The sequence below is a fragment of the Gopherus evgoodei genome, unplaced genomic scaffold (genome assembly GCF_007399415.2).
Source record: "Gopherus evgoodei ecotype Sinaloan lineage unplaced genomic scaffold, rGopEvg1_v1.p scaffold_31_arrow_ctg1, whole genome shotgun sequence".
Lineage (NCBI taxonomy): Eukaryota > Metazoa > Chordata > Testudines > Testudinidae > Gopherus > Gopherus evgoodei.
In genome coordinates this window covers 2,250,485-2,275,816 of record NW_022059983.1, presented here as the reverse complement: position 1 = coordinate 2,275,816, position 25,332 = coordinate 2,250,485, and the positions used below count along the sequence as shown (strand labels likewise).

General features: G+C 62.3%; 1 protein-coding gene across 1 annotated transcript in view; it reads right to left on the bottom strand.

Moving 5' to 3' along the window:
* The window catches only part of LOC115640445 (histone-lysine N-methyltransferase 2B-like), a 40,758-nt gene extending 16,014 nt beyond the window's left edge, over window positions 1–24,744 (bottom strand). Inside the window, 12 exon segments of the mRNA XM_030543184.1 lie at window positions 521–667; window positions 903–1,016; window positions 1,672–1,770; window positions 2,236–2,330; window positions 2,570–2,818; window positions 5,954–6,009; window positions 9,719–9,965; window positions 10,411–10,573; window positions 10,778–10,876; window positions 16,719–18,700; window positions 19,788–19,863; window positions 24,650–24,744. Of these exon segments, the coding sequence (XP_030399044.1) occupies window positions 521–667; window positions 903–1,016; window positions 1,672–1,770; window positions 2,236–2,330; window positions 2,570–2,818; window positions 5,954–6,009; window positions 9,719–9,965; window positions 10,411–10,573; window positions 10,778–10,876; window positions 16,719–18,596 (3,147 nt within the window). The 5' untranslated portion in view covers window positions 18,597–18,700; window positions 19,788–19,863; window positions 24,650–24,744.
* Window positions 24,745–25,332: the final 588 nt, after the last annotated feature.

Sequence of the window (25,332 nt, the reverse complement as noted above, 5' to 3'; positions counted from 1 at the left end):
CCAGGGAGAGCCCCTGCCCAGTCCCCTGCAGCACAGCGCCCCCTAGTGCCCAGCCTGGGGCATCGGGCCAGCCCTGACCGCCAGGGAGAGCCCCTGCCCAGTCCCCTGCAGCACAGCGCCCCCTAGTGCCCAGCCTGGGGCATCGGGGCCAGCCCTGACCGCCAGGGAGAGCCCCTGCCCAGACCCCTGCAGCACAGCGCCCCCTAGTGCCCAGCCTGGGGCAATCGGGGCCAGCCCTGACCGCCAGGGAGAGCCCCTGCCCAGTCCCCTGCAGCACAGCGCCCCCTAGTGCCCGGCCTGGGGCATCGGGGCCAGCCCTGACCGCCAGGGAGAGCCCCTGCCCAGTCCCCTGCAGCACAGCGCCCCCTAGTGCCCGGCCTGGGGCAGCGGGGCCAGCCCTGACCCGCCAGGGAGAGCCCCTGCCCAGTCCCCTGCAGCACAGCGCCCCCTAGTGCCCAGCCTGGGGTACAGGCTAACGCTGCCTGGAGGGAAGGGCCTCAGCCTCTTCCAGGGCACCTACCTTGGAGACCTTGTTCTTGCGCCCGCACACATGGCAGAATTTGCAGCGGCGACAGCACCAGTTCTCCTCCTGCTCCCGCCGCGGCTGCTCGTCCTCCTCCAGGCAGAACACGTGGAAGGGGTCGCAGCAAACCTGGCAGAACACCAGCTGGGGAGGGGATGGGCCGATAAGATGGCTCCACTCAGACCAGGAGGGAACCCAAGAGTCCTGGCTCCCAGTCCCCCTGCCCGCAGAGCCTGCGCTCCCAGCCCCGCCCCCCAACTATTAGACTCCTCACCCCCAGAGAGGGGGGGAACCCAGCGCCCCCCGCCTGCTCTACCCACTAGACCCCCTGCCCCCAGAGCAGGGAGAGAACCCCGGCATCCGGGCCCCACGTGCTCACCTCGTGGAAGCCCTTGCTGGCGCAGAGCAGGCACATGAGCTGGGCAGTGACGGGCACGGAGGTCAGGATGCTGAGCCCCCCCATCAGCCACACATTCTCCAAGTCACAGTCCTCCTGCAAGAGAGTGCCCACCCCACAGCTGAGAGCCTCTCGCTCTGCCCAGACACCTGGCTGGGACCACGGAGACCGACACAGGCTGGGACAGCAGCCAGGGGCACGGAGCCATGCCACGCTCTGGATCCACCCATCCCACCGGATCCCGGACGGTCACACCGTGGGGCAAAGGCTGAAGATTTCACCCACACTCCCCAACGCCGATCCCATGGCTCAGCGGTACCCCCCAGCTCAGAGGGCAGTGGCACACGAGGGCCCTGGCAGCATGGGGACCAGCCTCCTCAGCCCATGGCTGCATCAGGGGTGGGGAACAGCTACTGGGCAGGGCGTGGCAGCCCTCTGGACACCTGAGAGGGGGTGGCACCCTGCCAGCTCCCAGAGGGGCCAGATCACCTCCACTCCCCAGACAGTCCCCTGCCAGCCCCTCCTCCAGCCCCGCCCGGCAGGGGAGACACCGGCAGCAAAAAGGGGTTTAATGCCTTTGCCCCATCACCGATGTGGGACTGAGCTGCCCTGTGTCCTCAGCACCTCAAGGGGAGGGGGCTGGAGGCTCGCTCTGAGTTGTGGAGCCAGTGCCGACCCCCCTCCCGCAACAGGGCCAAGCTGGGTGCAGATTCTGCCCAATGCTGGGGACCAGGGAGTGCTGCCCCCTCACCTTGAAGTCAACGCGCAGTCGGTGGACGCCGTCAGTGGACTTCTGCTTCCCGTTCCAGCCGTTGGGAAAGGAAGGGAATGAGCCAGAGGAGAGTGTGTCCTGGGGAGAGCAGAGAGTCAGTGCAGGGCAGGGGAGGAGGCAGGGGACCTGCACTCTCTAGGGGGCACCAGCACCCATCTGACTCCAGGGCAGGGGACTGGGTGGGCCACAGGGGTGAGGAAAGGGACATGGGGCCTCTCCACTCTGGGGGGCGCTGGCCCCGATCCAGCCACAAGACAGGAGAGTGGCTGGACCAGAGGGCGGGAAACAGGCCACGGGTCCTAGAACCAGCCAGTGAGAGCTGCACCAGCCATGTGGAGGCCTGGATGGAACAAGGTGGGGTTTTCCATCCTGGCAGACCCCTGCCTGCCCACCCACCCACAACTAGCTATGATTATGGCAGAACTGGGATCCCTGGGCCCCATGCAAGCTCCTCTCCCTCTGCTGTGGGCCTGGGTCCTTCCAGTGCTGGAGCGTAGGTGCATCAAACCCACACTGCCCACTCCGTGCCTGGGGCCACCTCACCTTCTCCAGTCTCCTCCTCGCCTTGAGCTGCACGACAGGCTGCAGTGGTGTTCTCCGCGGCCGGCTCTGCTCCTCCGCCTCCATAGGGAGCAGGTCTGGAGGGGGCGGAGGGGGAAGCAAAGAGATTGTTGGAGGGCCAGCCAGCCCCAGCTCTACCTGCTGGCACAGCCACCTCCCAGGTCCTGGTCCCTCTGCACCCCAGAACCAGGCACCCAATACACAGGTGGGGGAAACCAGCAACCTGGCACGGGGAGAGGGGAACCGGTCCCCATTCGGTGGAGGGGGGAGCCAGCTCAAGTGCACGGGCGACAGAGGTCCCAGCAGGGCAGCTTACCCGAGTCGCGGGAGGGCTTCCTGCGGGGCGTGGCAGAGCCGGGCTGGGGCTCGGCATCCGAGTCATCCGTGGACTCAAAGATGTCATAGGAGGGTCTCTGCTTGACACAGCGCCGGGCTGACTTGCGCTGCAGCAGGGCCTCCTGCTCTGCTGTCTCCGTCGCCCCCAGCATCAGCTCCCAGGGTGCCGGGAATTCCTCCTGTGAGTCCTCCGAGTCCCGTGCCACCACCGGCTTCACCACCGTGCGACCTGCAGGCGGCAGAGAGACACTGAGACATGGGGCCCACAGCACCGCCACCCCATGGAGCCACCAGCCCCACTGCCATGCGACCTGTGGGCGGCCGAGAGACACTGAAGCATGGGGGCAGTGGCACTGCTGGCCCTGTCTGTGTGACCTGCACGTGCCAGTTCCACCACAGGGTGGCCAAGAGACACAGCCCCCACCAGCCCCACAACCACACAAACCACAGGGGGCAACCAACACACACAGACACGGGCCCCAAGCACCATGGGAGCAGCTCAGAGACACAGACAAGCCCCAACGCCGGGCAACCTGCAGAGAGACTCTGATACTCAGCAATGCTGCAGCAGGCCCCCTGCCTGTCAGAGCCTAAGCAGCCCCTCCACGGCCTAGCTCCTCCCAGTAGGTCACAGATCCGTCTGCCCCCCTGAGCACCACATACACAGCAGCCTCCTGAATTGTCCCACTGTGGCTGCTCTCATCACCCACCTCCAGCCAACACGACCCCCCAGCTCATGCCTGCTTCCCACACTCAAGATCTCCCAGGCACCTGAGTGAATGCTCGGCATGCTGGGCTGGGGCCAGAGATCACACCCCACCCCCCTGGGCTCTGTACACACACCCCCTCACCCCAAACACTGACCCAGATACTGTAGGGATGCGCCCTGCCCCAGGAGCCTGTGATCTGCAGACAGAGCACAGAGGGGGCAGGGGCTCCACATGGGGAAGTGTGTGGAGGGGGCGGGGGGGGGGGGGGGCAGATAGAACACAGGAGTCCTGGCTCCCAGCCTAGTGCTGGAGCAGGTCTGGTTCTGTGAACAGCTTCCCCCCCACCCATCACCCTGCAGGGCTCCCCTCCCCCGTCCCATTGATATACACCCCAGGGCTCCCCCACCCACTTTCACACACACTCAGCACCCCTCCCCCCTTTACACACCCAGCACCAGACTCCACTCCACCCATTCTGTCTCTCCCCGCAAGCCATACATGGCTCACAACCACACACAGATCTCCCCCTTCCCCTCCCCCACGCACATGCAGCTCCCAATTCCACTTCCCCTCCCCAAGGGGCTGGGACCCACACACACAGGCCTTGAGCCTTCCCCCACTGGCAGCAGCACAGAGCAGCCTGGCTGCCCCCCAGCTCCGGCCCCCTCCCCAGCTCCCCCCCAGGTACCTGCTGCAGCCTCCTCCAGCCCCCCAGATCTCCCTGCCCCACCATGCTGGAGAGAAACCTCCCCATCCTGCTTGCTGCTGCCCCATAGAGCTGGGCTCTGCCCCCTGCCCAGGGGCCGGCTCTGGGTGAGCTGGGGGGCGGGAAGGGAGGACAAAGGACAGGGCGGTGGGGCTGGGCTGGTTTCCCTCCTCAGCCACAGGACAGGTGGGGAGAGCTGGGCTACCCACAGCAGGATGGGTCGGGTGCAGAGCCCACAGACCCTGCCCAGGTGCCACTCTGCCTGCTTAGATTGTAGGGGCCTCCTGCATCTAAGGGGGGGTGTCCCAGCAGCACTGAGAAGAACACCCTGCTCTCCTCCAGCGCCCCCATTCACAGATCTCAAAGCACCCCACACAGTGGGGAAACTGAGGCACGGGCCAACAACAACTTACCCGCTCACCCACCAAGCCAGTGGCAGAGCTGGGAACAGAGCAGAGGTCCCCTCGGTCCCAGCCCAGGGCTGTATCGGCTAGGCCACGCTGCCTCCCCAAGCTCAGCAATCCCTGGCCTCAGAGCAAACACCCAGGGGTGCGTTTCACTCAGGGAAGTTTCCCGGCCATTTCTGAGCTCAGCAGCCATGCCCTGGTGAAGACATGCAGCGCCACTGGGCCCAGCAGTGCCACAGGGCCGGGGTGCACAGGGCTTTCACCACAAGGATTGTGTGGCGCACATGGCCAGGTAAACCCCAACACTTACTGGCCACTCCTGCGCCATCCTTGCCAGCAAGTTCTCTCCGAACCTTAAGGAAGGTGCATCAACTTCAGCACTATGTTAACTCTGAACCTTAATCAACATGTGTCAACCTTGCTGGTGTGTTCACTCTGAACCCTAACAAGTCCATTACACAGACTGGCAACCTCGGGTTGCGTTATCCCTGAATCCTGACTACCCCACAATTGTCATTGTGTTAACTCTGAACTCTAATGAGATGCCACTTACAACCTCTGAGCATTTCCCAGACGGGGTCGGGGGAATGGAGCTAGCCAGGGAGGTTAGACGTATGCAGAACAAGGGGGCGTCCCTCCTGAGGGGGACTGGGGCTTCTCTGCAAAACACATGAAGATGACACTGGCGATCTAGCAAGGATGCAGCAAGTGAGAGCCGTAGCTCCATTCCAACCCCTCCGCCCCCACCTCCACCGAATCCAGGAGTTGTGCAAGGACAGCTTCTACATTCAGAGTGGCCCACAGCTGGGGGAGGGCATGCAGGCTGCTCCCCAATGCCCCCGGCTCCAGCAGTCAGAAGGAACACTCCAGAGATTTTCAAGAGGCCTGCTATGGGCCAGGGGAGGGACACTGTGGCGAAGGGAAGGGAGGGGGGAAAAAAAAAAAATCACTCAGTAGGGGGAGCTCTCCCCTAAGCCACTGCTGGCTCCAGTGCCCTAGGGCCGCACTAGGGGGTTCCACGCTGCAGAGGCAGGGCTGGCCCAATGCCCCAGGGCGATGCTAGGGGGCACTGGGCTTCAGAGGGCAGGCTCAGATGCTCCAGGGCAGAACTATGGGGGTGCTGGGCTGCAGGGTGGGGCAGGGTGAAGGTCCCTGGAATATGCAGCTCAGAGCCTCAGGGGACTGGGTGAGCTCCAGGCTCTGCCACGGCGATTTTGCTGTAGTTGAATGGGGTATGGGCCCCAGATGAGAGCAGGCGGGAAGAGAAAAGGACCCCCCCACGCACACACACCCACTGCCTGCAGCACTCAATGCACAAACCCAGGGTAGGGAGGGTCTCCAGCACACAGGCAAGCCCCATGACCTCATAGACTTTAAGGTCAGAATGGACCATTATGATCATCTAGTTTGACCTCTTGCACAATGCAGGCCACAGAATCTCACCCACCCACCCACCCAGACACTGGCAGAGCCAGGAACAGAACCCAGGAGTCCTAGCTGACAGCCCAACCCCCGCCAGCCTGCGGCGGCACTGGCATTACCTTTCTTGGAGAGCCGCTCCATCTTGCGCGCCTCAATCTTATCGCACTTGCGGTACCTGCCAGGGCAGAGAGAGCCAGTCAGAGCGAGAGGGCCATGGGTGCGGGAGGGCAGGAGGGGGCAGCAACACGCAGGGTGTGTGTGTTTCGTCCATCCCCTGTGACGTGAAGGGAGCTAGCAGAGGAGCGAGGGCACTCACACAGTGCTTTAGGGGGAGCTCGGGGGGGTTCGTCCATCCCCTGTGATGTGAAGGGAGCTGGCAGAGGAGCGAGGGCACTCACACAGTGCTTTAGGGGGAGCTCGGGGGGGTTCGTCCATCCCCTGTGACGTGAAGGGAGCTGACAGAGGAGCGAGGGCACTCACACAGTGCTTTAGGGGGAGCTGGGGGGGGGTTCGTCCATCACCTGTGACGTGAAGGGAGCTAGCAGAGGAGCGAGGGCACTCACACGGTGCTTTAGGGGGAGCTCGGGGGGGGAGGTTCGTCCATCCCCTGTGACGTGAAGGGCGCTAGCAGAGGAGCGAGGGCACTCACACAGTGCTTTAGGGGGAGCTGGGGGGGGGTTCGTCCATCACCTGTGACGTGAAGGGAGCTAGCAGAGGAGCGAGGGCACTCACACAGTGCTTTAGGGGGAGCTCGGGGCGGGGGGTTCGTCCATCCCCTGTGAGGTGAAGGGAGCTAGCAGAGGAGCGAGGGCACTCACACAGTGCTTTAGGGGGAGCTGGGGGGGGGGGTTCGTCCATCCCCTGTGACGTGAAGGGAGCTAGCAGAGGAGCGAGGGCACTCACACAGTGCTTTAGGGGGAGCTGGGGGGGGGGGGTTCGTCCATCCCCTGTGACGTGAAGGGCGCTAGCAGAGGAGCGAGGGCACTCACACAGTGCTTTAGGGGAGCTCGGGGGGGGGGTTCGTCCATCACCTGTGAGGTGAAGGGAGCTAGCAGAGGAGCGAGGGCACTCACACAGTGCTTTAGGGGGAGCTCGGGGGGGGGGGGGTTCCCATCCCCTGTGACGTGAAGGGAGCTAGCAGAGGAGCGAGGGCACTCACACAGTGCTTTGGGGGAGCTGGGGGGGGTTCGTCCATCACCTGTGACGTGAAGGGAGCTAGCAGAGGAGCGAGGGCACTCACACAGTGCTTTAGGGGGAGCTGGGGGGGGGGGTTCGTCCATCCCCTGTGACGTGAAGGGGGCAAGCAGAGGAGAGAGGGCACTCACAGTGCTTTAGGGGGAGCTCGGGGGGGGGTTCGTCCATCCCCTGTGACGTGAAGGGAGCTGACAGAGGAGCGAGGGCACTCACACAGTGCTTTAGGGGGAGCTCGGGGGGGGGTTCGTCCATCCCCTGTGACGTGAAGGGAGCTAGCAGAGGAGCGAGGGCACTCACACGGTGCTTTAGGGGGAGCTCGGGGGGGGGGTTCGTCCATCCCCTGTGACGTGAAGGGAGCTAGCAGAGGAGCGAGGGCACTCACACGGTGCTTTAGGGGGAGCTCGGGGGGGGGTTCGTCCATCCCCTGTGACGTGAAGGGAGCTGGCAGAGGAGCGAGGGCACTCACACAGTGCTTTGGGGGAGCTGGGGGGGGTTCGTCCATCCCCTGTGACGTGAAGGGAGCTAGCAGAGGAGCGAGGGCACTCACACAGTGCTTTAGGGGAGCTGGGGGGGGTTCGTCCATCCCCTGTGACGTGAAGGGAGCTAGCAGAGGAGCGAGGGCACTCACACAGTGCTTTAGGGGGAGCTCGGGGGGGGGGGTTCGTCCATCCCCTGTGACGTGAAGGGAGCTAGCAGAGGAGCGAGGGCACTCACACAGTGCTTTAGGGGGAGCTCGGGGGGGGGGTTCGTCCATCACCTGTGAGGTGAAGGGAGCTAGCAGAGGAGCGAGGGCACTCACACAGTGCTTTAGGGGGAGCTCGGGGGGGGGGTTCGTCCATCCCCTGTGACGTGAAGGGAGCTAGCAGAGGAGCGAGGGCACTCACACAGTGCTTTAGGGGGAGCTGGGGGGGGTTCGTCCATCACCTGTGACGTGAAGGGAGCTAGCAGAGGAGCGAGGGCACTCACACAGTGCTTTAGGGGGAGCTGGGGGGGGGGTTCGTCCATCCCCTGTGACGTGAAGGGAGCTAGCAGAGGAGCGAGGGCACTCACACAGTGCTTTCGGGGGAGCTGGGGGGGGTTCGTCCATCCCCTGTGACGTGAAGGGAGCTAGCAGAGGAGCGAGGGCACTCACACAGTGCTTTAGGGGGAGCTGGGGGGGGTTCGTCCATCCCCTGTGACGTGAAGGGAGCTAGCAGAGGAGCGAGGGCACTCACACAGTGCTTTAGGGGGAGCTGGGGGGGGGGGTTCGTCCATCCCCTGTGACGTGAAGGGGGCAAGCAGAGGAGAGAGGGCACTCACAGTGCTTTAGGGGGAGCTCGGGGGGGGGGTTCGTCCATCACCTGTGACGTGAAGGGAGCTAGCAGAGGAGCGAGGGCACTCACACAGTGCTTTAGGGGGAGCTCGGGGGGGGGGTTCATCCATCACCTGTGACGTGAAGGGAGCTGGCAGAGGAGCGAGGGCACTCACACAGTGCTTTAGGGGGAGCTGGGGGGAGGGGGGTTCGTCCATCCCCTGTGACGTGAAGGGAGCTAGCAGAGGAGCGAGGGCACTCACACAGTGCTTTAGGGGGAGCTGGGGGGGGTTCGTCCATCCCCTGTGACGTGAAGGGAGCTAGCAGAGGAGCGAGGGCACTCACACAGTGCTTTAGGGGGAGCTCGGGGGGGGGTTCGTCCATCACCTGTGACGTGAAGGGAGCTAGCAGAGGAGCGAGGGCACTCACACAGTGCTTTAGGGGGAGCTCGGGGGGGGGGGTTCGTCCATCCCCTGTGACGTGAAGGGAGCTGGCAGAGGAGCGAGGGCACTCACACAGTGCTTTAGGGGGAGCTGGGGGGGGGTTCGTCCATCACCTGTGACGTGAAGGGAGCTGACAGAGGAGCGAGGGCACTCACACAGTGCTTTAGGGGGAGCTGGGGGGGGGTTCGTCCATCACCTGTGACGTGAAGGGAGCTGGCAGAGGAGCGAGGGCACTCACACAGTGCTTTAGGGGGAGCTCGGGGGGGGGGGGGGTTCGTCCATCCCCTGTGACGTGAAGGGAGCTAGCAGAGGAGCGAGGGCACTCACACAGTGCTTTAGGGGGAGCTCGGGGGGGGGTTCGTCCATCACCTGTGACGTGAAGGGAGCTAGCAGAGGAGCGAGGGCACTCACACAGTGCTTTAGGGGGAGCTCGGGGGGGGGTTCGTCCATCACCTGTGACGTGAAGGGAGCTAGCAGAGGAGCGAGGGCACTCACACAGTGCTTTAGGGGGAGCTGGGGGGGGTTCGTCCATCACCTGTGAGGTGAAGGGAGCTAGCAGAGGAGCGAGGGCACTCACACAGTGCTTTAGGGGGAGCTCGGGGGGGGGTTCGTCCATCCCCTGTGACGTGAAGGGAGCTAGCAGAGGAGCGAGGGCACTCACACAGTGCTTTAGGGGGAGCTGGGGGGGGTTCGTCCATCCCCTGTGACGTGAAGGGAGCTAGCAGAGGAGCGAGGGCACTCACACAGTGCTTTAGGGGGAGCTGGGGGGAGGGGGGTATACAGGAAGCTCCAGCAGGTGACATGATTTGCCTTAAGCCACATGAGGGCACAGTTTGGGGGGAGGGAAAGAGGCAGGAGTCCTGGCCCCCAGCTCCCCGCTCTAACCATCACGCCCCACTCCCTGGCCAAAGCCAGGCTGGCAGCTGGGTGCCCTGCCCCCACCCGGGGACACTCACACACAGCACTGTTTCTTGGTGTTGGGTCCCCCGAACTTGGGCTTGTCCAGACAGTTGACGCAGGTCCCGCAGTCCTGCAGTTTCAGGCAGCCCTTGCACTTGCCGCAGCGGGTCATGCGATTCTTCTTGCCTGAGTGATGGTGGTGGGGGGTGGGGCGGCGCACGGGGGGTGGGGCTTTCACTGTCACTGGCTCCACCTTCCCTCGTCGTGCTCGCCCGCCCTCACTCTCTGAGGCCGAGGAGGTCTCTGTGGGGGAGACGGCAGGGGGGGTTACCATGGGGCGCCCCGGCCCCACCCTGTGGGGCATAGAGCTGCCTGCAGGACAGCACCCTGTAGCCCAGCGCCCCCCTGCAAGCCCTCCCACCCTGCCCCTGCAGCAGCCCCCCCCTTGCCAAGCCATCCCATAGCACAGCAGCCCCCCCCCCCAAAAGGCCTCCCACTCCGCCCATGCAGCATGACACACCCTGCCAAGCCACCCCATAGTGCAGCCCCTTCCTGGAGACCTGCCACTGCACCTCCGCAGCATGACACACCCTGCCAAGCCATCCCATAGTGCAGCCCCCACCCGCCCCTCACTGACACTCCCTCCCACAACGCAGCCCAGCACTCCCTGGCGCCACCTCAAGGCCAGCACTGATGGTCGTGCCCCAGCTCTGCCCCAGAGGAGTGGGCACTGCCTCCATATACTCACCCTCGGCGACCGGTGAGGCAGCGATCTCCTCCCGCTCACGCAGGGGCAGGGCGCTCAGGCGGGGCACGTCCTCGGGCACCATGGCACGTGACTGGCCCAGCGCCACAGCCGCATGCCGGCACACATGCTTGATCCGGGGGCCCTGCACTGGAGACTCCTGGCCCTGCGGGGACATCATGACAGAGTAGGTGCCAGGGGAAGAGATGCCCTCCTGCAGGGAGCACCACAGGGCCAAGAGGCTGCCCTGCTCCCCAACCACTGGGAGGGAGTGTACAGAGCAGGGCTGGAGAAAATATATCCTCCCCCCATCGCTGTGCCCACCCCACCCCTCCCCAGCAGCAGTGATCCAGGTCTCAGCCCAGCATACCAGTTTCCTTGTCTCGTTCCTGTCCGTGCTAGCCAGCTCCGGCTCAGCCTCCCCTGGCACAGCCTCTGCACTCTCCTCCGATTTGACGTTGGGTGATGGCTGCAGGCAGGAGACAGACGGATGCGGCTGTGACAGCACAGCCAGAGCTACAGGGACCCAGCCCCCCACCCCTTTCCCTGGCTCTGGGGCGTGGGTGAGCTTGGTTAAGGCATCGGGTACCCAGCACTGCTGGGTTCTCTCCCCTACACTGGGAAAGGAATGGGATCTAGTGGGTTAAAGCAAGGGGCTGGGAGCCAGGATTCCTAGAGCCGTGGATAGAACCCAGGAGTCCTAGCTCCCAGCTTCACCCCCGTCACCCATGCTCTAATAGAGGCCACTCTCCTTCCAGAGCTGCAGACAGAACCCAGGAGTCCTGACTCCCAGACCCGCCCCCCCTACTTATTCCCCCTCCCAAAGTTAGGGACAGAACCCAGCCTCCCACACCCTTCTCTAACTACTCGTATCCACTCCCCCTCAGAGAGCTGGGGAGAAAGACAATTACTAACCTTCCCGTAATGGTGGTTCTTCGAGTGCTTGCTCACGCCCATTCCAGCATGGGTGTGCGCGCATCGTGGCTGAAAGACTTTTTCCCCCCCTAGTGATATCCATCATCTGGGCTCTGGTGCCCCGTGGAGTAGCATCTCCATGACACGGTAGATAGGCACCTGCTGCCTTCTCAGTTCCTTCTCGCCAGCAACTTCGACAGAGGGGCAGGTGGGCGGGATGGGGGATGGACGTGAGCAACACATCTTGAAGAACGAGTTACAGAAGGGTTAGTAACCATCTCTTCTTCTTGGAGTGCTTGCTCATGGCCATCCCAACACAGGGGACTCCCCCGCATTCCAGAGAGACGGAGTGAAGGAGCACTGCCCCGAAGGCTGCATCGTTCCTCGCCTGCGGGGTAAGGGCAAAGTGCCCACGAACTTGTGGACAGAGGACCAAGTCGCCACCTTGCAGATATCTACAGCCAGAGCATGAGATACGAATGCCGCTGGTGAGGCGTGTGACCGTGTGGAGTGTGCTGTTAAGTGTGGGGGAGCCACCTTCGCCAGGCCATAGCACGTGCAGATGCAGGACATTATCCAGCAGATCCTCCATGCCAAGACCACGCTGCCTTTCGTCCTTTCTGCAACAGCAATGAATAACTGGGTGGACTTTCAAAAAGGTCTGGTCCTTTCCATGTAAAAGGCCTGAGCACGTCTGAACAGGGCCGGCTCCAGGCACCAACGCAGGAAGCACGTGCCTGTGGCAGCACATGCTAAGGGGCGGCATTCCATCCATTCTTGGGGCAGCACAGTCCGAATGGCTTTATTTTATTTATTTTTTTTGCTTGGGCCTGCAAAAACGGTAGAGCCGGCCCTGTGTCTAACGTCCAGAGAGTGCAGCCTCTGTTCATGCTTATTAGCATGAGGTTTAAGACAGAACACCGGAAGATGTCCTGACTATTGTGGAAATGGGAGACCACTTTCAGAAGGAAGGCTGGGTGAGGACACACACAGACTTTGACCCTGAAGACGACCATGTAGGGCAGCTCAGAGGTGAAAGGCCGGATCTGACACCCTTCTGGCCAAAGTGATGGCCACCAGAAAGATGGTCAACCAGAATAAATCAATCAAGGGACATGCTGATAGTGGCTCAAACAGTGACCCCGTTGAGATCCCAGGGAAGCAGAGGCTGCGAATACAGGTGCTCACAGCTCTTTAAGAGCCGAGGGCTAATGGAGTTGGAGAAAACTGATCTGCCGTTCACCAGAGGGGGAATGCCAGCATTGCCACCCAGGGGACTCTGATGGAAGAGACCGCCAGGCCTTCCCCCTTCAGATGGAGCAGGTATCCAGGCTAAAGGGGAGTGTGGCCTCCAGAAGGGGGACCCTGTTCTGAAGTGACCAGAGTGAGAACCTTTTCCATTATGTTAGATAAGCCGTTCTGGCCGACTGCCCATAAGGACCACTTGGACCAGTCCCAAACAGCCCAGCTCCATTTCGCTCAGCCACGAAGAAAGTGCAGAGACTGCATGAGGCCTTGGCCCTGGGAGATCAGATCCGGCCACATTGGGAGACCGACTGGGGAACCTATCAAGAGGTCCAGCAAGGTTGTGAATCAATGCTGGCATGGGCATGCCAGTACTAGGAGAATCACATGGGCTTTGTCCCTTTTGACCCTGAGGAGCGCTTTGTGGATGACGGTGTGGGAGGAAAGGCATATAAGGAACCTATAGCAGATGGAACGTGTCAGAGAGAGACCAGGCTGTGGCCCAGGTATGAGCAGAACTGGGTTATTTCCTATTGCTTCTGGTTGTAGACAGATCGACCTGGGGAAAAGTGGCAGGCTATCTTCCTGCCACTTCTGGATAATAGCCTCCAGGACATCCAGCCAGAGATCACTGGTGAAAGACCTGCTCAGGTGGTCTGCGAGCCTGAAAGCTAAGCAGCCTACAGGTGAACAGAGTGGGCTAAGCTGTAGTCCCAGAGTTTCAACACCTTAGGCACAGGGGAGAGGACAGGATTCCCCTTTGCTTGTTTACGTAGAACATTGCTGCGGTGTCTGTGAGGACTGACGCACATCTGCCCTTGTGGCAGAATGCTTGGCAGGCAAGGTGCACTGCCCTTCACTCCCTGATAATGATATGCAGCAAACCTCCTCCTTTGTCCAGAGACCCTGTGTCCTGAGAGGCCCCAGGTGGGCTCCCATCCCATATCTGGGGCATCTGTGACCAGCTCTACTGCTGGTGCGGGCCTTGCTAAGGAAACGCCAGCACACAGAGTGTCTTGATCCAGCCACCACCGAAGGGCGTCGAGCATCGTCTTGGGGAAGAGCGACCACTCTGTCTAGTGGGTGACACCCGGTAATGTACACTGACGACAACAACACCTGCAGAGGGTGGAGTCTGAGACATGCACACTGCACCACAGTGAGTGCAGGAGGCCATGTGCCCCAGGAGCTTTAGGCAGCTCCTGGCTGTAGTAGTGGAGTATGCTATCTGGCCTGGTATGAGGGCTGAGATGGCCCTGAAAGCAGCTCTCCGGTAGGGAGACCCTTGCTTCAGTCATGTCAAGGATTGCTCCTATGAGTTCTACCCTCTGGAAGGGCATCAAGGTGGACTTCTGCTTATATTATTAATCAGGAGTCCCAGGCTCTTCAAAGTGGACAGAACAATTTCCCCAGGTTGTTCCACTAGCGCCTTGGACCGACCTCTCACCAACCCTTGTCCAGGTTGGAACAGACTGGCACGCCTCTCCTCCTGAAGACGCTGCTCCCACTACCATGCATTCTGTGAACACTCCTGGGACAGCTGAGAGGCCGGGGGGCAGAACTATGAACTGACAGTGGTTCCGGTTTATCACACACTGAAAGTATCTCTGTGGCCCCAGAAGAGAGCTATAGGTCAAGGGCGGCATACCAGCGCCCTGGATCCAGGGAAACCATGCGGAACTTCAACTTCTTTAAGAACTTGTTAAAGTTTCTGAGGTCTAGGATAGATCTGAGATCCCTACTGGAGTTTGGGATCAGGGGACCTCCACCACTGCCCCCACCCTTAGGAGCAACTGCACCTCCTGGGCCAGGAGATTTTAGTGAGAAGGGTCCCTGAAGAGGGATGGGGGAAGAAAAACTAAAAGGCGTATCCCACTTTTGCCATGCAGAGCACCCACCAGTTGGATGTGATGTTGGCCCACACCTGGTAAAAGTGGGACAATGGTCCACAAACATAAGGTCAAGATCCAGGTACTGGGCTGGTGCCGTCCTCAGGTGCCCCCTCAAAAGCTTTGTCTGTTGCCTGATGGTTGTTTCGTGTGCACAGACATTGAGGCTGGTCTCTTCCTGAAACCCCTATTGCTCTGTCGCCTGAAGTCCTGCCGCTAGAGGGACTGGTAAAAACGGCCCATGGGCTGCGGCTTATAAGGTTTCCAGGATGGGACAGTCCAATGATTTCCAGGTCACCCTTGAATCTTTCAGGCTGTGCAGCTGGGCATCAGGACTGCCCTTTGAATGGGAGGTCCTGAACAGTCTGCTGGACTTCATGGGGGAGGCCCAACGAGCAAAGCCAGGAACTTCTCATTACAACTTCAGTAGCCATCACCCAGGCCACTGCATTCGTGTCTAGGGCTGGCTACATGGATGTCTTGGCTATGGCCCTGCCCTCTTCAGTCATGCCTTCAAATCCTGCCCTAGGCTATGTCTACATTGGCAACTGAACAACAAAACTTTTGTCTTTCAGAGGTGTTAAAAAAACCCGAAAGACAAAAGTTCAGTGCCAGTGAGAACAGCATGTGAACTGCCAGTGTGGCTTGAGGACCCCCGATTGCTGCCCCAGGAACCAATCCTCTTTCCGACAGGGATGGAGGGGGTGCCCTTTTCTCTGACAGTGCCGAAAAGGAGCATCCTCCATGGGAGCCCTGGACCACATGCAGCCAAAGGGCCCAGCATCTGCCATTGACTAGTACCCTATGATAGTGGGACAAGTCCCTGGGCCACATCCGTGGGGGCTATGATCTGCCCAAGATCCGGTCCCTCGCAAGGCACATGACTTTGCCTGAGATTTACAGCTCAAGGACCGGCTTCTAGGTGACCAAGATGGCGCCAAATGACTTTGCCTTGATAGGAAGCGGTGCTGCAACTGCTGGCCAGATGCCAGGCATGAGACCGGCATCTAGGCAAGGCGTTGCTGCTGCAAGCATGGCCTGGGTGCTGAGTCTCCCAACGACGAGCAAAATGAAGGGTGGTGCACCACCATCTTCACGCGCTTGTCCAGGACTGGGGATTGCCCTCTTAAGGCTGGGCCCTGCGGTGCCTGTCTTGTCCCTTGTTGGCCCCCAGTTTGGAGATAGCGCTACCTGGAGAGGTAAGAGATTTTGCGCTGCCCCATACACCTCTGTTGCTGCCAGTTTTGTGTCCTCTTCTTGGATCACCCCACATGGGGAGCTCCTCGGTACCGGACTTGACAGGTCCCCCACCCCACCAGGTGGTTACAGTGGTTCACCACAGCTCATTCATCCCCCAGTGCCCCTAATCAGACTTCTTTTTGGTCCCAGTGATGGGAACAGTGCTGTGTCATCGGTGCAGATTTCCTGAGTGCCAGAGAAGCATGCCGGGGAGCCAACCGGCAGCAGCGCGCACCTGGAAAGGGAGTGCTCAATGCTGGGTCCAGTCACCGCTCTCAAGCAGGACAGAGTGCCGCCTCCATAAGTAGGAACTTCAATAGATTCTCTCTCGTTTTGGGTTCTTGGTTTGAAGTTCCTACAGATCTGGCACTTACCCTGGATAAGACCCTCTCCCGGGCACTTCAAGCAGTGCGTGTGAGGGTCACTAACTGGCCTGTGCCTGGCATTCTGCGCACTGTTTGAACTCTGCCCTAGGGCCAGACTGGGTGCTCACTAGAAAAACTAACTAGTGCTATGCTTACGCTAACAAACTATTTACACGTATCTAGAATCTATTTACAGAAAGACCTCCATGAGCGGATCTATTGCTGGGCAAGAGAGATCGTTCTAGACAGAAAGAAACAACTGAGGAGACAGCAGGTGTCTACCAACTGCACCATGGAGGCACCACTCCAGGGGGCACCACCAGAGTCTACCCAACAGATACTACTAGTGATTAGGGGGCAAAAAGCCGTACAGTGACAGTGCATGTGACACGCGCACACCCATACTGGAACGGACATGAGCAAGCATTTGAAGAAGAAATCAGAAGTCCTGGCTCCCAGCACCGCCTGCATTAACCACTTGACCCCACTCCCCTCCCAGAGCTGAGAAGAGAACCCAGGAGTCCTGGCTCCCAACCCCACCTCCTGGCCTCACAGGAAGTACTGTTATTAAGGCAGACTGACAGGTTAGCATATGCAGCCCCCACCCACCCATCCCCCAGTCATCCAGTGCCGCCCCCGAACAGGGGCTCTGTCTCACCGGGGCCAATCTGAGCAGCTGCTGCTGGTCGATTTTGAAGAGCTGCACCTTGGCGCGAGTCAGCAGACTGTAGACTTTGTCCATGCCCGACAGCTGGGCTGGCTGTGCAGCCGGTGCTGCTTCCTCCTGGGCAGGCGCCACAGCTCCCTGCTCCTCGGCCTCGCAACCTGAGCCCTCCTCCTCCTCGGACTCATGGCTGGCCAGTGAGGCCACTCGGCGGATGGCCACTTTACGCACCACGCCTGGCACGTCCACGTCCTCCATCTTGATCAGCTCCGTGTCCAGGGGGACAGGCAGGTGCTGGGGGGGCTCTCCAAAGAGGGGCAGGGTCAGGTGGTTGGTTCGACCCAGCAGCCGCTTGCCACTGCGGGTCATCACGGGCTCATAGTGGGGGGAAGGGGGCTCTGGCCGGGGCACAGGGGACAGTGGGGGGTCCTTCCCGGCCTCGCTGAGGCACACGGGCTCTGGCTCCTCAGGCGACACTGTTAGCGACTCATAAATCTTCAGGTGAGCCTCGCTGGGGGTGAACTGAGGGGCCCGGAGCAGCGGGGGCCGCCTGCCCAGCGGGGAGGGGGCAAGGAGGGGGCCCGCCGGGAAGAGGTGGGGCTCCTCGGGGGGCAGCTGGAAGAGGGACTTGCCTGCCTCGGGGGGCAGAGGTGGCGAGGTGCTGAGGGAGGTCCAGCGGAAGGTGGGCTCCCGCAGGATAGAGCGCCGCTTGCCGGGGAGGCTGGGGAGAGGGGAGGCTGGGGGTGAGAGGCCCGGGGAAGGAGGGGGTGATGAGACGGGGGAGGGATACTCATCAGGTGAGCGGGGGGGCTGGCCAGGTGCCACCTCCTGGCCAGGGGCTTGCTCTGGGGCTGGGGGCTCCCCACAGGGCAGCCCCTCCATTTCAGCGGCCTTGGCCCGGGGGGCTCGTCGGGGGGGCTCGTCCATGAAGCGCCGGGGAGGACGGATGAGGCGGCAGGAGCGGGCGCTCACCACAGGCATGATGAACTGGCGGATGTTCTTCAGGAAGGTGGCTTTGTGCCCAGGGGCTTCCTCGCCCACCGTGCCAGCACCCTCCCGCTGGGCAGCCGCCACCCGCTCAGCCCGCTGACTGGGGGTGAGGGGTGGCCGGCCCCGCCCCCGCTTAAGACACTGTGCCCGCGTGGACTGGGCGATGGAGGCCGGGGCAGCTGACTCCTCCTCTGCCTGGGCCGGACACGGGGGCGACAGCGGCCTCTCCTCCACAGCGCCCTCGCGCCGGGACAGCCCCTGCGCCCGTCTCCGTCGCTTCCACCGGGCTTGGGTCAGAGAGGCTGGCTCAGCTGGTGCCTCATGCGGCAGCTGCTCTGGAGGAGGGGCAGAGGGAGTGGGGGAGTCCCCCGGCAAAACATCGCCCCTCCTTGGTGGGCTGCTCTTTCTCCTCTTGCTGCCCTGCTTCCTGCCCACGGAGGGCTTTAGCCTGGCACGGGCCACCACCACCCGCCCGGACTTCAGCCGTTTTGCTTTGGAGACAAACTTGAGCAGCAGGGGCAATTTCTTCCGCCCACACCCAGGGCCCTTCCTCCGGGAGCTCAGTCTGGCACCTGAGGCTGGCTGCTGGCTCTTCCTGGGGGGCGCTGGGGCAGCGCTGGGAGCCTTGGCATCCCGCTGAGGGGCTCCCGGCTTCTTCTTGAAGGAGCCGCGAGGGCGGCCCCGTGGCCGGTGGGGCACCATGGGGTCATGGCTCTTCCCCCTTGGGGGGCTGCTGGGGGATGGGGAAGGGGGCATGAGCTCAGAGGGCCCTGGGTCCTGCTTGGGAGGCGTCCTGGTGGCTTGAGTGGGGCTGGCGCCTGGAGGGGGCTTGGCCGGCGGGGGCCTAGATCTCTGGAGCAGCTCAGCCAGGGCCCTGACCATGCGCTCCCGCTGGGCCTCGCCCTTCCTCGGCCTGGCCGGTGCCTTGGAGGGGACCGCAAGCAAGGACACGTCCCTCTTCCTGCTGCTGGCTTGGGGCAACACACCTGCAACGAGAAATGAGAGGGAGGTGAACCGGGGGGTTGGACTTGAGACTCCACCCATGCACCACCGCACACCGGTCAGCCAGCTAGCAACTCCATCCCAGGCCTCCAATTCCGGGGGGGGCCCAGACACACAGAGACAGTCCCTGCCCACTGAGATCAGGGCTCCCCTGTGCTGGGCGCTGCACAGACACAGCGAGAGACAGGCCCTGCTTAAAGAGCTGAGTCTGAACAGCCAGAGGTGGATTATCCCCATTTCACAGATGGAGAAACTGAAGCCCAGGGAGAAGCAGTGAGCTGCTCAGGGTGACACCAGGAGCCAGCAGCAGAGCCCCAGCATGTCCAGCATCTCTCCTCCCAGCCACCCCCCCACCACACATCTCTCCCTCCCCTTCCATGTTGGAAACATGCTGCAAACACAGAGCCAGAAAGCTGGTACTGGCAGAGGGGCTGTGGGCACTGGACAAAGTGACTCCCACGTTCACTGGCTGGAGCCTGCACTGCGTCCCCAGGAGGGGCCCTCGCCCTGACTAAGCGCCCTGGGCACCGCCGGAAGCTGATGTGGCCAAGCAGTTTCAGGCAGAAGAGAAGCACGTTCACAGTGGGGAGCAGTCTCAGTTTATCCACAGCCACACCCACGTTAACTCTGCTAGGAGAAGCTGGCACCTAGACCCCAGTGGGGCCGCATTTACACGGGGGGGACTACAACAATTCCCTGTCCCCTGCAGGCATGAGCTATGGCTGGTGCAACTGGGCCCACCCTATGGCAGTAGGTAGGGGGAGATATTTTCCCTCCCCCCAAGAGACACTGTTATAATGCACAAGATCGGAGTTCACGCAAGGCCTCGTGCTGTGAGGCTGACCCCTGCGGAATGGAGGTAGCATCCAGGCAGCAGTCCCGCTGCAGGCAGAGACAGCCAGGCCCCTGGGCCGCGGTGCCAGGTCGAGGGGGCTGGGGAACCCCAAGGGCCCCGTGAAGAAGCACAGCACAGGAGATGTGACCGGAGGCTGGGGACATGGGACGCCAGTGCTGACACCTCCCCAGTGCTGGAGTCAGGCCGTATGGGGTCAGGCCGGCCAGTGCCCTCACCTCTCTGGGAGCGCAGGGCGGCACGCAAGGAACTCTGGGAGACAGGTTCATCAGGAGGGAAGCCCTGGAATTCTTCCTGCAAAGTGGGGGGGGACACAGAGAGGGGCTGTGGTTAGATGGAGGGTACCAAGCTCCAGCCCCTCCTTGCTACACAGACCTATTCCAAGCAGAACCGAGCTGGGCCCAGGCATAGGCTCAGGTCCCACCCTCCCATTTCCCCCCAGGATATCCCCACCCATATCCCCTAGACCCCATCCAACACACCTATTCGGAGGAACTAGCGGTGGCCATGCCCACACTCCTTAGGCCCCACCGACCCAGCAGCTGTCCCACCCACACCACCTCCCCAGGCCCCACTACTGACATGCCACACAGTTGGAAGCAAGCGCCCAGATGGGGAGGCTGGCACAGCCCCACCATGGGACAGTGAAGGATCAGGAAGAGCCACTGGGGCACTGTCAGGCCAGCATGGGGGGACAAGATGAGCCCGGTCAGCTCCATGCTACAGCTATAGGGTGGGGGGCTCCCCGTCACAGGGGCACAGACTTCCCTCAAGCTACCAGATGGGGCAGGTGCCTCATTCATTGCCAGCAGGATCGTACCAGGCTGAGGCCTGGACAGGCCACTGGGACCAATCCCTCCTCCAGCAGCCCACCGCTGGACCCAGCTGCTGTGCTCCCAGCAACCCCCGAATGGGGCAGGCAGTGGAGCCCACCCAGCATTAACCACTAAGTAACTTCGGCTCGCTGGCTTCCTGCTGCACCTGCACAGGCTCACCCAGCTTCCTAACTGCACACTGAGACGTGGCCCATAGGATCCTCGCAACAGGCACAATCAGTGCTCCTTGAACGCCCAGAGACAGCCCTGCCCCAGCCAGTGTGCAATCCCCCTGCATATGGGGGAAACTGAGGCACAGAGAGATGCAGCGCCGGACAAGGTCACACACGGAATCTGGGAATTGGTGGCACATTGCCCCTAGCTGTGCACACACCGGCTGCCATGCCACTGTACCCAGGACCATGTGGGATCAGGAGGTGCTGGGGGGACACAACTAACCATGGGGGTGGGAGAATACTCTGCCTAAAGAGAAATGTTGCCCATTCCCTAGCAGCTTTGATAGATGCCCCAAAGGATAGCAAGGACCTTAACAGATTACGCTTCCCCAGCACCGAGATGCAGCCGCCTCTAGGGTGGAGCAGCTAGGGAACAGCTGCATACAACATACCACACAGGGAGGCTTGCCCAGCGATAGATACAGCTGCCTTCACAGTGGAGCATGGCAGGCACCCAAAGACATGAGCGTGTTACCATCGTGTAGCCGCACCAGCTACCCCACCCCAGAAGCAGCAACATATCAGCAGGGACAATGAGACTGTTCCCCCTCAGCGCCAGATGAGTCATCCCTGTGTGGCTGTTTCCCAGTGTCCCCCACAGGTGGCTGCATCTCATTGTCCAGTGCTGGACAAGGCATCCTCATGTAGTTATGTGTGGTTGTTCTCCAGCTGCCCCGCCCCAGAAGTGGCGGCATCTCAGTGCTGGACGAGCCATCCCAGCATAACACGCTTCAGCTCAGCTAGCCCCAGCAGTTAGGTAAGTTGAGAAGCTAGAAGCAGCCCTGGGGTGTGAACCTTGCACAGCAGTGCCCCCTCCTCTCTGCCAGTCAGCTGGTGCTCCCCCTCCGTTGTGGGCACTTCACAGTGGGCTGCTTTGCCAGCTCAAGGGCGCACAGCATGGGGACTGCTGGGTCCATGCCACAATCACGCAGGCTCATACCACCAGACTATCCCTCTCCACATGCCACCCCAAGCAGCAGAGAGCACTGACAACATTCACCTGCGTGCTGGGGAAGAGCCGGGGCCTGCCTGAGGTCAGATGCGCCCAGCGTTTCACTGGGCAACAGGAGCGCAAGGCCAAGCTACGACTGGACAAACTCCTCGGGTTGGGTGCCAAGAGACCACACCACCTGCCGTTACATGGGTAACTCCACCCCGGGGGGGGAAACAGAACCAGGCCCTCTGCTGGTGGGGCAGGAGACTGGTGGCCACCTCCACATGCCCCTTGAAAGATCCCCGGCTAGGTCAGGAACCAGCAACCTTACACTGGCAGAACTGCAGTGAAATGGAGCCAAGAAATAGTGGGAGCAGGGAACAGAGCAGGGGAGCTTTTCCTCTAGGGGCTCCAGCTCTGAGCAGGCCCCAGGGCAGGGACTGGCTGGCTCAATGGGAAAGAAATGGGTCATGGCACCTTTCCCCTCAGGCCCCAAGTCTGTAGTGGCTTTATCCCAAGCGCCTTTGCTGGAGTCTGCACCTCCCAGACAAGTCAGGGGTCTCATCTCTCAGCAACCCCTGCAGAAGACAGCTTCACTCCCCTGTCCGCAGGCCCCTGCAACCGGGCAACCCGAGGCCCATGGGCTGGGGGCACCCAGCTCCCCCATACCCACAGAAGACAGACAAGCCATTCTGCAGGGCAGGCTGATCCAGCGCTGACCCCTCCCACCTTGTGGGATCCCTGCCAGCTGCCTGCCCTCACCAGCCCCAAATGCTGCCCACTTGAGCAAGGCTGGCACCTCTCTCCAAGGCCGGGCTCCAGGAGTCCCCTGACCAGGCGAGACGCAGAGCTTTCCTCTCCAAACAGGAAAGGCAAGTTCCCTGGCCCAGTGGACACGGAGAGCCACAAGAGTGACGACTCCTGCTCCAGGGCAGAGATCAGCATGTTCAGCATCTAGCAAAGAAGGGCCTGTTCAGGCCGGGACCCCCATGTGCTAGGCCAGTCCCACAGCTCCATCCATTAACTTCAATTCCTTTCCAAAGAGGGCAGAGTCACCAGCCCCCTTAGAAAGGTGGGGAAACTGAGGTATGGAGGGGGAGCAAGCCAGTGACAGAGCCGGGGCTGGACCCCAGGTCTCCAGAGTGCCAGTGCTCCAACCGCCTGTTCCCTAATCAGGGGGTTCGACTCCCAATTCCAGCTCTTGCCCCACGTGCAAGACTGCGGCCAGCAGGGCTCTCAATGCCGCACTGCACGTGGAGGCCAGGTCAGAGCCAAACCAGCCAGCCTGCCCACAGTGAGAGCCCACCCGGGCCATACTAGCCCTCGGCAGGAGCATGGGGCATGACAACATGAGATGGGAACGCTGGGGCCAGAGACTCACCCCGCTCCCGAAAAAGGCACCTTGCCGGCCATTAGCCCCAGCATCTTACAGTTCACAGGGGTTCCTCAGGATAGGGGAACCTCCCACCCCTCACTGCACACAGGCCCACTTGGAGAGGGAGACCATCTGTATGTGCCCACAAAGAGGGGCCCATGCATTGAGATGGGGGCAGGCAAGGAACAAAATCCGACTCCAGGGCAGATGCTGTCTGGATCACAGCGATTTTCCACCTGACTGTGCAGGGAGGGCTCCAAGTGGTGCCATGCCCGGGGCAGGTCAGGAAGCTGCTGGGAGTAGCATTGCCAGTTACTGCCCAGAATCTGAAGCCAAACTCCAGAGAGGGGCACAGAAAAGCCAGGATGAGCTGAGCCCAGTGCAGGCTACAGTGAGCCAGGGTGAGATGGGCAGTGTGTGTGCCTCCTGCTGCCCAACGCACACCATGTGGGGGAGGGCTCCTCCCCAACAACCCTCGTCTGCCCCACCCCAGCCCGACAGAACTGTTCAGGCAAGGGGGCACCCAGAACTTCAGGATGGGCTCCCCTGGCCAGGTACCACCTCCTATCATGCAGCAACTAAACCCCTCTACACATTGGGGAGGTGCACCCCACAACGCCTTAGCCCCACAAACAGCAACCCCTACCCCCAAGCAGAACCCCAACACTGCCCAAGCCCCACATAGGGGCCCTCTCAAGCCTGCTGTATAGAGTCCACCAAGCCCCCTAACTTTCCCCTCTCCCAGCAGCACCCACACATACCCCTCCCACAGGGACCCACCCCCACAGGTCACCCAGCTCACCCCCAAGATGCCCCCTACCCCAGCCTCACAGACCCTCCATGATCTCCCACCCCTCAACCTTTCCCACACCTCCAGCTCTGGGGCCCCAGCTCCTTTCCCCACAGGGATGCCCTCGGCAGCTTCTCCCTATGCTTCCCAGTTCCTCCAGAAACTATTCAGTCCCCCCTCAGCCCTAGGGTCCCAGCCCCCCCACCTCACCCCCCCCACTCTGGGGGGCTCAGCTCACACCCCCTGCCCCAGCAGCACCCCAAGGTCCCAGCCACGCCCCAGCTCCACCTCCTACTGCCCCGTAACATCCCCCAACATGGCACATCCCCCCAGCAATACCCCCAGCCTCTCCCCACAGCCGCCCCCAGGATCTCCCCACGTTCCTACCCCAGCCCCCCAACCCACAACCTCACCCCCCCACTCTGGGGGGCTCAGCTCACACCCCCTGCCCCAGGAGCACCCCAAGGTCCCAGCCACGCCCCAGCTCCACCTCCTACTGCCCCATAACATCCCCCAACATGGCACATCCCCACAGCCGCCCCCAGGGTCCCCCAACGTTCCTACCCCAGCCCCCCAACCCACAACCTCACCCCCCCACTCTGGGGGGCTCAGCTCACACCCCCTGCCCCAGCAGCACCCCAAGGTCCCAGCCACGCCCCAGCTCCACCTCCTACTGCCCCATAACATCCCCCAACATGGCACATCCCCCAACATGGCACATCCCCCCAGCCGCCCCCAGAGTCCCCCCACGTCCCTCCCCCAGCCCCCCAACCCACAACCTCACCCCCCCCACTCTGGGGGGCTCAGCTCACACCCCCTGCCCCCAGGGTCCCCCCACGTCCCTCCCCCAGCCCGGCTCATCTCCTCCGCGATGCCCTCCCCTTGCCCCAGCTCGGCCGCTCTCCCGCCCCGCCCCGCCCCGCCGCTCACCGGCTCCTCCTCGCTGCTGCCCCCGCCCAGCAGGCCCCGCAGGCGGCGCAGGCTCCAGCCCAGGCCCAGAAGGCTCCGGAGCGCCGGGTCCCCCAGGCCGGGCCCGTCCCCGCTGGACCCGCCGCGCAGGGGCAGGCGCGCGCGCAGCCCGGCCCGGGGCAAGGGGCGGCCCCCGCCCGGCCGCCCGGGGAAGCGGCCCCGGGCCCAGGCGGAGCTACCGCCTCCCGCCGCAGCCGCCGCAGCCGCCATCTTTAACCGCTGGGGGGGGGGGACCTGGCCCGGGGGGCGGGGCCGCCGCAATAACAGCCCGGCCCGGCCGCGGGGCACCATGGGGGATGGAGTCCGGGCGGGGGCGGTGCCCATCGGCCGCAGCAGGGCCGGGACTACAGTCCCCAGCAAGCGTTACGGCTCCGCTTACTGCCCGGGCCGGCCGTGGGGCTCCCTGGGAAATGGAGTCCGGATGGGGGTGGCGCCCCTTGGCCAAAGCGGGGCGGGGACTACAGCCCCCATCAGGCATTGCGGTTCCGCTCCTGGCCCGGCCGCGGGACTCCCTGGGGGATGGAGTCCAGGCGGGGAGGAGCGCAACATGGAATGAATAATAGTTCCCAGCAGGCATTGGCGCTACAAAGCCTCAGAGCGAGACCCCGTTGCATCATGGGGATTGCAGTCCATGGGGTGAGGGC